This window comes from Zingiber officinale, chromosome 9B (genome assembly GCF_018446385.1).
Source record: "Zingiber officinale cultivar Zhangliang chromosome 9B, Zo_v1.1, whole genome shotgun sequence".
NCBI classification, from domain to species: domain Eukaryota; kingdom Viridiplantae; phylum Streptophyta; class Magnoliopsida; order Zingiberales; family Zingiberaceae; genus Zingiber; species Zingiber officinale.
In genome coordinates, this window is record NC_056003.1 from 9229022 (window position 1) to 9240368 (window position 11347).

Here is an 11347-nt window from a genome sequence, read left to right on the forward strand (position 1 = left end):
TTTTTTTTTTAAAATTAAAATGTTTTTTTGTTATTTTAAATTTGATAGGGGAGAGAATTTTTAATTATAGTAGAGGGATGCGTGGTTTGGTGGCAGAGTTTTAAATTATATACAAGGTAAAATTGTGTGATTTATAAAGGGGTTATTGAGACATGATGTGGTATTTAACTCGCTCTCTAAAAATGTCACTTAAAAGAATATTAAAAATAACTTTCTTTGTCAAGTCAATCAGTCATTGCGACGGTTTCAACCGAAGAGAAAATTAAAGACAACTTCGCTGTGCGCTGGCTTTAAAAAAATTAAAGAGAATGAGAAAAAATTTAATAAAAAAAACACTAAAGAAACAACCTCTTCTTCTGCTCCACAATAAAAAAAATATATAATCTTCTTTTCTTTTCTATACGATGATAAAAAAATAAATACATTTGTCTTCAATATTTTCATCCATTTATTCTAGAATTAACATAAAATAAATTACAAGCTGTTATTAATCTTTAGAGTAATGACTAATATATAAAAAAAATATTTACTTTTAATTTTATCAAAATTGGAACTCATGTATTTTATGCATAATTCCTTAAGACTAGGAGAGACTATTTATTTTAGTAAGAAAGGAAATCATATGTTTATGTATTTTTTTACCGTTCGTGTTTAAGTTACGTAAAAGAAAATAAATTATGAGAATAAATTATAATCGACCGTTAAATGACTAGGAGTTTAGAGAGATTTTTTTCTAAAAATATGCATTCACCGAGAATTGATTCCTATCCATTATAGTAAATTTATCATTATCTAATTAATAGTGTAATGAGTCTAGCTGAATAGTAAAAAACTTAAGCTTGATTTATTTTACCTAAGCTAGAGCTCGGCTCGAGTTCAATTAAACTTTAATTCTTAAATTCAAACTCGACTAGTAATAAAATTAAATAATTCCAAATAACTTGAGCTCAGTTCGAAACTTGAGCTTAGTTTATACTTAGTTCAGAAAGCGTGCCTCCATGTGTATGTTCTCCCTAGCTTGGTTCTGTTTAAAAGCAAAATAACAACTAAAATTGACAATCAAACACATTTTTATAAAATACTCAATTTGAAGTAAACGTTACCATTGGATTCGATCGAAACACCCTTTAACTTATATAGTTTATATAAAAGAGCATATTCAGCATGGCAACTGAATTAGGAAAAGAAACACATGATCTTTATCTTGAAATTTTTATTATAACATGATTTTCCCTTTTTTAGGTAATAAAAAAATTATAAGTAAAATTTGAAAATTGAAAGAAATTTTAATAAATAAACATTATACATAAAAAATGATTTTAATATTTTTAAAGTTGCTTTTCCCATGATTAAACAAATAATCAAATTTAAAACTGATTATTCTTTTTATAATAAAAATGATTTTTCATGTTTAAAATATATAAGTTACTAAATATTAATTGTTATTACTCAATTCAATTTGAAATAAAAAAAAATTGAAATGAATTAAATTTTCGATTTGTTTTGACTTTTCACCCCATAGATAAGTTTAGTAACTCATAGTGAACTTTCAATTTTATATATATATATATATACACACACACAAAATTGAAGACAAAAAGTTGATTTAACTCAATTATCTTATCCATGAGATCGGCAGGAAGAACGGGGCAAAATATCACTTTACTAAGGTTTCATTTATTTCTTGAAAATATTTCTTTTAAAATTTGTTTTAGTAGTTACTGTAATATAAAATGATAGTCAATAAAAATCAAAAGAGAGGATCTAGAACCTGAGCTCCAGAATAAATGATGGAGACCAAAGTTAAACAGCAGAGTTTTGTCAAAAACATGCAACTGGAAGAGTCCTGCTATGACAATTTTCAGCTCATTTTTCCAAATAGTGGGAAACTGGATTTGAAATACTAACACTGGGGTAAAATAAAGGGAAAGATTGAACATGACACGAGTTGTAAGCATTCAGTGCAAATTATTGCTATATCTGTACAATTTTAATGCTAATGAAAGATAATAAACAGTGCTTAGAAATCCTGATCCCGCAATCAAAACTCTTAAATCTACAGGGTGGAAGAGAACTATACGAACATTAGTTGCTCATCTCTGGTTCAGCTGAATAACTCAACAAAGCAAACTTTACATGTAAGGCGATTTTTCCCTTTTCTTTGGCGAGCTTAGCTGCAATTACAAGCCAATGGCCTGGTACATTGTGAGGGCCGCGGACAACCTCAACCATATCTACAAACTTTAAGAGCTTTCTTGATTGCACTGGCACAGGTGGGCCATCAGGATACACACCTGAATTCAGCTGTGCAGGGTCATTCTTTACAGGCGGCGCTGCATCCCTTGGCGTGAATGGTGTGCTAAATTTTGTACTTAGATTTGTCAGAAAACTTCCCTTCAGAGAAGTTGCAGGAGCACGAGCCCATTCTGTCTTTCGAATGGTGCAGTTTGGAATGTGCATATATTGGAGGCGAAGATGAAGCACTTTCTTGGACCAATTCCCTCTTGTAACAAGTTGTGCACCAATTACCACAAACACACCATTAGATACTCTTTGGAGCCAAACAGGATCATGCTTCACTGCCAATGTGCAAATAGCTGAGTAGTTCTCCCATTGGATAGCCTCAAAATATCCTGGGTCTGCTGATTCTTGAGATCCTTGCCACTCGGATATCCAAGATGAACCAGTGTTTCTAAGCATGCTGGGAAGACTTGAAAGGTGCTGCAAATGTATGGCCAATCGATTGCACTTATTGCCCTCCAAGTATAATCGCATGCCAATTACTGGTTTCTGATTGCTTACAACCTAAATTCATTCAGACATTGAAGAAAAGAAAAGGCAGAGGTGCTTGTTAAACTCCAGAAGCGTAGAAAATGAGTGAATTTCTCAATACAATTAAGAACCAACTAGCGTGTTCTAGATCAATAAAAAGTAAGAATAGTATCAACTTGTGTTAAGAAAGCACTGAGAATCTACAATTTATTCACACAATTGCAATTAACAAACCAATTGAAAGAACAACTAAATAGACCTGCCTTAGGTTGACACAAAAGACATCGTAACATGACATTTGAGTTGTCGCATCACATAAATATGTATGGATAACAGTAACTTATGTGTTACAATGACAACACAGAAAGCATTTATGATTCAAATGAAATATCACCCAGCACAGGCTAAAAAGTAGTGGACCAGGCAGAAACTTGGATACTACCATCCTACCAGGTAGGCTCTTCTTTATTTTAGTTTCCATATGCCCAGTTCAGCATCAAGCTGAAACCAGTCGAGTGTACACTAAACCATAGTTACCAACCTCTTTAGATCATACACACACAATGACTCAACTTACAGAGTAGTATCTATAAGTTCCCAAAATCAGGGCAAAAGCCTAAATAATGGCAGTATCAGATAAATGAGATTGCAATTAAAAAAGCAACAACAATAACAACCAAGCCTTTTCCCACAAGGCGGAGTCGGCTGTATGAATCCTTTTATGCCATTGAGCTACATCTCCTATTATATCATCATCTATATTTCAATAAATTTTATCTTATTTTATGGTTGCTAACCAAGTCTTTTTTGGTCTTCCTTTTCCTTATTTGATATGTATGTTTATCATAATTTCACATCGCCTAACTGGAGCATTTATTAGTCGTCTAAGTACATGTTCGTACCATCTTAAACGTGTCTCTCGGAGTTTTTCCTCAATAGATGCAACTCCGACTTTCTCTCTAATGCTCTCATTTCTTATTTTGTCCATCCTCGTATGCCCACACATCCACCTTAACATCCTTATCTCTGAAACTCTCATCTTCGGCTTATGTGCTCGAGTCATAACCCAACATTCAGCTCCATATAATATAGAAGGTCTAACTGCAGTTTTATAGAACTTACCTTTAAGTTTAAGAGGTACTTTACGGTCACATAAAATACTCGACGCTCCCCTCCATTTCACCCATCCTGCTTGTATTCTATGTAAGACATCTCTCTCAATCCCTCCATCGTTTTGCAAAAATGATCCTAAATATTTAAATCTCTCGGTTCCGGGCAACTCGTCCTCTCCTATCTTAACAATTGTTTCATTACTTTTAATATTGCTAAACTTAAATTTCATATATTCTGTTTTTAATCTACTAAGCTTAAAACCTTTCCCTTCTAGTGCTTCCCTCTCATATTCTAGTTTAGCATTTACTCCTTCACGTGCACGGGCGGAGCCAAGTGATGGAATACCCGGGCTATAGCCCGGGGTCCAAGGCAGGAGAAAAAGAAAAAAACCTTAGGTTTACTATAGAAAAATGAAAAAAAATTAGACAATAGTAGAAATCAGCCCGGGTGTCCGTGTCAGCATAGCCCGCAGCCCGGGTGAATCATCCGGGCTGGCTCCGCCATTGTTCACGTGTTTCATTTACCAAAATAATATCATCTGCAAACAACATGAACCACGGTACTGTGTATTGAATGTGCGCAGTGAGTTCGTCCATAATTAGTGTAAAAAGATAGGGACTTAGAGTTGATCCTTGATGTAATCCTATCTTTATTAGAAATGTTTCAATTACTCCGCCTGAAGTCTTTACTCTGGTCGTTACATCCTTATATATATCCTTAATTAGTTCAATATATGTTACGCTAACACCTCTCTTTTCTAGAATTCTCCATATAATTTCTCTTGGGACTCTAACATAAGTTTTTTCTAAGTCAATGAATACCATGTGTAGATCTTGTTTTTGCTCCTGATATTTTTTAACTAATTGTCTAAGAAGATGTAAAGCTTCTATTGTTAACCTTCCAGACATGAACCCAAATTGATTTTCTGTCACTGTGGTCTCCTTAATCTTTTTTATATTACTTTTTCCCAAAGTTTCACAACTCATTAGTTTAATACCCCTATAGTTTACACAATTTTGTACGTCTCCTTTGTTCTTATATAAGGGAACTAGAGTACTTATCCTCCATTGATCAGGTATTTTTTTCGTTTTCAATATCATGTTACATAATTTTATAAGTCATTCAATATCTTGTTTCCCTAGGCACTTCCATACCTCTATCGGAACATCATCTGGTCCAACGACTTTTCCATTGTGCATCTCATTTAAAGTTTGTTTTACTTCTGAAGTTTGAATTCTACGATAAAAATTAAAATTTCTATTCTCATTTGACCTAATTAAATTACCTAAGTTAAGTTGGTCTCCTAAACCTTCATTAAAAAGTTGATGAAAATACCTCTTCCACCGCTCTTTTATTTCTCCATCGTTTACTAATACCCTATTACATTCATCTTTAATACATTTTATTTGGCTAAGATCTCTTGTTTTCCTTTCTCTCACTTTAGCTATTCTATAAATGTCTCTTTCCCCTTCTTTTATATCCAATTTTTTATATAATCGTTCAAAAGTTTCATTTTTTGCTTCACTCACTACTTTCTTAGCTTCTTTCTGGGCTATTGTATATTTTTTTTAAATTTTCCTCATTCTTACAAATATATAATTCTTTATAAACTATTCGTTTTTCCTTCACTTTCTCTTGTACTTTCTCATTCTACCACCAAGATTCTTTACTTAGTGGTGCATGTCTCTTTGACTCACCGAGTACACTCTTAGCTACTATTTTTAAATTTGATACCATCTTATCCCATGTTGTATTAGAGTCATCGTATATTTCCTTAATGTTTGTACTTCTACCTTCTCCTTAAATATATTTTGCTTCCTATCCTTTAACTTCCACCACTTAATTCTAGGAATTGTAGATATTTTCTTTCTATTGATACTATGTTTGAGGTGTATATCCAACACTACTAACCTATGTTGAGTAGTTAAGCTTTCTCCAGGGATGACTTTGCAATCTTTACAAATCTTTCTATCCTTCTTCCTAACCATAAGAAAGTCAATTTGCAATTTATTATTCCCACTTTTAAATGTGACTAAGTGTTTTTCTCTTTTCTTAAAAAAGGTATTAGCTAATATAAGGTCATATGCTATCGCAAAATCTAATATAGTTTTCCCTTCCTCATTCCTCATTTCAAACCCATAACTCTCATGTACTCTCTCATATTCCTCATTTTTCACTCCGACATGCCCATTTAGATCACCTCCTATTAAAATCAGTTCATTTGGTGGAATATTTTGTAATATTTCATCTAAGTCCTCCTAAACCTTGATTTAGTAATTTCATCTAATCCTACATATGGTATATATACGCTAATTATGTTCATAGTTTCTTTCGTCACTATTATCTTAAGGGCTATAATTCTATCATTTTTTCTAACTCCTCCTACAATTTCATCCTTTAACAAACTATCTACAATAATACCCACTTCATTTCTTGCTTTACTCTTTCCAATGTACCATAACTTAAAACCCGAGTTCTCTATCATCTTTGCCTTCTCGTCTATCAATTTTGTCTCTTGTACACACAAAATACTAATTCTTCTCCTAATTATCAAATCTACTACCTCCATTGAGTTCCTATGTTCCATGTTCCAAATCTTAGATTATTAGTTTTCCTATCATATTTGTTCTTATCTAACCTATGGTGTGAGAACTCTTGCCTATTTAACACTACACCCAAGTTTTCATAGAAATGTAGCGGTCCTTGTTGAGACGTTACAGTCGAACCCTGTAATTCGAAATCTTGCATATTTAGCACTACATCCGAGTTCCGGAGATATAGTGATCCTTGCCGAGACGTTACAGTCGGACCCAGGCGCTCCTTTTGAGAAACAACCTAGCATTAGCACAATAGTTTAATGGATCCATTCATTGAATATGTGTCATAATTTTGACGCTAGCTGGCAACCTAACGCAACCCTCCTCCTTTATCCGGGCTTGGGACCGACCACAACCTAGCATTAGCACAATTTTTTTTTTACAATTAAAAAAACAATAAATTAAAATAGAAAATGAAAATAAAAAGGAATAATTATTTTATCTAATGCATGGTATATATCCGAAATAACAAAGACTGATGCTCTTTAATAATTTTAGTGGCAACTAAAACTTTAAGGAATTATTCTGTATTGTATAAAACTATTAAGTACTATTATATTTATCAATGAAAGATACCAAATTATTAATAATATCATATTATATACCTGATAAAATATCTGTAAAATCAGTTTATTAATCATATCATATTTGTAGATTAGCTAAATAAGATTGGCCCATCATCAATATCTGCTTACCAATAGATATACCAAATTCGTAGATAATAGATAATATTTTACCATCCACACAGTATAATAAGTTATTGCTTAACAATATTAGTTCATAGTTGATGTTTAATGCATAATAAAAACAAATATTACCTATTTGTATTAGTTAATTATTTTTATTTAAGTGCCTTATCACTTTTTGCACCTGCATCCTCCTCCTTAGTCGAGTTAGCTTTAGCATGATCACCAATATAGTTCACTCCTCTATTGACTGCTAAACATCCGCGATAGGCAACTCCAAACCTTCCTCTTTTCCCATATCACATGCTAGGCTAAGCAGTGAGATGTTCCCAGTTAATTGCAAACGTGTTTAAATGATTTGGGTACTTTTCTGACTGGTTTAACTGAGCGACCATTTTCTTAACATTCGGCTCATTGTTCACCTATCCTAATCCAACTTGGCCATGGGATTTGTCAATTTTAACAACCTGTAGTGACTGCGATCTCTTCACTTATCCCATCTATAACCTAACGTAGTCATGTGCAAGATATTCAGATCAGTGATGCTCTGCATTTGCATATTACATCCTCAACTTAGATTTGTCTAGTACTTCTCAATACTTTGAGAACACAGATAAACCTTATTATCAATCAGAGAGATGATATCAACCAGTGAAGCAGAAACAAAGAGGAGCCTAAGGACATAATAGCATAGCAAACAGAAAAATACAAGAAAGAACAGTGAACCACAGAAGGATCCCATGCAAAATGAGATCATGTCGAGTTAGACAAAGGAACCTAAAGATACATGCAATATTTATACCTGGTCAGTATTAACATGAAGCTTTGGACCAAAAAATCTAAACTGCAGTTTGGGACAGGAGACTTTTCTTCTTTGAGGTCCAAGAGCTAATTCATTGAACATTGGTGCCCACTGATTAGGAACTTGAAATTCCAAAAAATACTGTAAATCTTCAGGATCTGGTTTGTCTGGCAAGTACAAAAGCATACGAGTGATCAAAGACAATGGAACATGAGTAATGAAAAATAGCAAATAATTGACAGTGAAATTTCAGAGTATAGTCACTTATAAAATAAAAAGTGCATGCAGAGTCCAGTATAAATTTTGGAATGCATACTTATGATAGCATTTAATAGTACATGACCCTATAAAATGCTTGAATCTTGAAAATGTATCTTTCCACAAGTACATAAGAAAATTATTTTACTAAAACAAGTTTGAGAAATGCAACTTGAGCGTTTACTTAAAAAGGATTATAAAAATAGCATAGGATGTTTTGTGTGCATAACACTGCTGCCCTAGACTTATTAAACTAGTGTAGGTGTGTAAATTCATCAGAGCAAATTGATTTTCCCAAAAGTATAGCCTATTGAGAAAATAAATCTAGTAGCACATTTTATACCAATCTTAACTTACAGCGAAGATACAGATTTATAGCATGACTGAGATATCCACTGCCCGGGATACCAGTTAGAAGAGATGTGATGGGAACAAACTTGAAGAGGATTGCGTCAGGGTTATTCTGCACAGTCTGTAGCCAATTTGAGTGAGTTGGCACGTATACATCACCTCCTCTTTTTGCACAAATGATAGTGAGTCCCTATTATAAGTCAACATTTGCAGTTCAAGATCATTTACTTTGAGTAGAAAATCAAATGCAATAGTATTTATGACTAGGCAATGTCTATAGTCATACTTCCTTGGTTGAAGCTTCTGAATAGACAGGCAGATGCAACGTGTTAGGTTGCAAGATTTTCGTGAAGGCCTCAGACACCTAGCTAAAGAAAGACATTAATCAATTCTTCCATAGAGACAAGTTAACATCAAATCAAGTAATTATACCTTGTTCTTGCCTTCTCTGATTTTCCGATGTTGAGGAGAAGGACTACTTCCATCAGAAAATAAAAAATCTCCAAGATCCTCAAGATGCATCTTTAACTCAGCTGAAGAAATTGTTGATGAAGGACTCTGTTTAACACAAATTACATCCTGACCTCCTATAGCTACTTCTACAATTATATGTGTTCCAAATGTCCGCATAAACCTGAGAGAAAAAGAAGAAGAAAAAAAACTTCATTAATTCATAAAACCATTATGGGATGGTGTATGCATAATGGCACCTTGTAACCATTAGCGAGCATATATCTTCAAATTGTAGGTGGATTAATGTCATGAATAGTTAATTAGATAAATATAGACCATTGTGTTAAATCACTATCTCTGTCTTGTAGAAAAGAAACCAGGAATTAATTAAAATAACCAGATTTAAATTATAGCTTATACAAACTCATATGATCGCTAACATCTATGTCATAAACTAACTTCATAATTCTATAGTGGAAGCAAACTCACCAACTGAGGGCTAAAGGATCCCACTTTGAAGGTACCACCCTTTTAACCTCATCACGAAGAACTAAGGGAGAAGCTTTCAGATGTAAATTATACAAGGAAATAAAGTATCCATCAAAAGCAAAATATTTTGTCTCTTTAGCATCTTCCAACCATGCTCCAGTTAGATCAAAAAGAGCATTAAAATAGCCTGAAGGCACCTTTCCTTGGACTGAAGATTTCTGATTGAGTAATTCGGACATCTGTTACAAAAACATTCATTTAGATGATACATATAGACCTTAACCTTCAATTCGGTAGAACATTGAAAGATCCCAAAAATCCAAATTTGTATAACTCAACAATTGATAGAGCTCCATACGGTTATACTTATTCAACTGGGAAGACAGAATGAATATTACCAACCAACCCTATAAAATTTACACGTATGATCCCTTATTCTACAGAAAGAAACAAAAACCATTGTTTTGGTCTGTAACATTTAGACAATGACACTAGAGTGCAGTAGGGAAGGGACCATATATCAACTCTCTATAGCAGAAAATTACCAATTTTCCTCTCGTTTGATACTTGAATCTCCAGATCCCACTGCGGTTATACAAACTCTACCAGGCTTCTACACTTTTTTTTTTTTGTCGAAGAAAGCAAAATTAGTTGTCGTTATATCGTATTTAAGGTTATTATAAGGATCGAATAGGATCACCCAGAAATATCAAATAAAAGAAAAACAAGAAACAATTAGGACCATACCAAACGATTCCCCCCTCGTTCATTATCCTTATGGCATTCCTTCCCGGCCAACAAGTTCAAATCTTTTTATCAAAACCTTTATAAAAGGAGCCCTCCGGATATCAAGATCCATTTTTCCCAAGGCTCAAAAGGAAAAAAAAAAAAAAAAATCAAGATTGACCTGATTGAACTCGAGCACATCCGAGCGGAACCGAATCCGATCGCCCTTATCCAATCCGATATCCTCGGAGACACCGCGAACGACCTGCCCCCCAGGGAACACTACATCCCGGACGCGTGACTCATCGAGCTGCACGAGACGGCCGCCGTGGAATTCCTTGGCGAACCGGAGGCGGAAGTCGTGGGTCAGGTCGAAGCCGAGGCCCAGCGAGCGCAGCGCCCGCAGATCCACCTTCTCCCCTTCCATCCCTCTCCCCAGTTCTTAGTCCTCAACCGCCGAACCCGACAGATCCGACAGGGAGGGTCATAGAAGAAGCACAGAAGTAAACACAAGGAGGAATGAGCACGGTAGTAGTCTTCTGCAGGCGTAAACTTATTCCTGATGAAGATGGCAGTGACAAGAGTGGTTTGACCGACCCTCGGTTGGTGACGGCTAATCAAGGGCGAGAGGAAGATCGACGAAGACGATAGGCGAAATTTTGCCCGGTGGGCAAAGGTGTCGTCTTTATTGACGCCAAGGCTGTGGGTTTGGGTGTCTGATTCTCTGTTTACTGGGGACCGAGGAAGGAACGAGGAACTCTTGAGGAAGGAACGAGGAACTTTTTTTTTTTTTTTTTTTTTACAAAACACATAATTTTTATTTTTAACTATATTTTAATGGAGCGAAGGCAATTGGCCTAATCCATTCCGCTCCTTTATTTCCTTCCAAATAAACAAAAGAAATTCACTAGTCTATTTTGAGGGAGGAAGGGAGCAAACGAAAACGGGCATGCGACGACTTTGAATTGGACAGATCGGGTGTGGCGGGGTCCACCTTCGGTTGACCATCTTTGGACGGGGATGTGGTGGACGCTTGGTGATGCTCTCCGCCGCGTGGAGGTTTTGACTTAATTGCCGAGGTGACTGAATTGAATGCGGCC

At 34.8% G+C, this 11347-nt stretch overlaps 1 protein-coding gene across 2 annotated transcripts; it reads right to left on the reverse strand.

The window, feature by feature from the left end:
• Nucleotides 1–1915: 1915 nt before the first annotated feature.
• Nucleotides 1916–10989, reverse strand: LOC122023634 (MACPF domain-containing protein At4g24290-like). 2 transcript variants are annotated; one of them, XM_042581862.1, is made up of 7 exons: nucleotides 10429–10989; nucleotides 9522–9760; nucleotides 9012–9213; nucleotides 8866–8943; nucleotides 8586–8769; nucleotides 7971–8137; nucleotides 1916–2805 (listed from the first exon to the last, which is right to left on the reverse strand). In XM_042581862.1, the coding sequence occupies exons 1-7, from the start codon at nucleotides 10672–10674 to the stop codon at nucleotides 2086–2088; spliced, it is 1836 nt and encodes a 611-aa protein (XP_042437796.1). In that variant the 5' UTR covers nucleotides 10675–10989; the 3' UTR covers nucleotides 1916–2085. The 2 variants fall into 2 exon arrangements, with proteins under 2 accessions (XP_042437796.1, XP_042437797.1); XM_042581863.1 differs by lacking the exon at nucleotides 10429–10989 and adding an exon at nucleotides 10269–10356.
• Nucleotides 10990–11347: the final 358 nt, after the last annotated feature.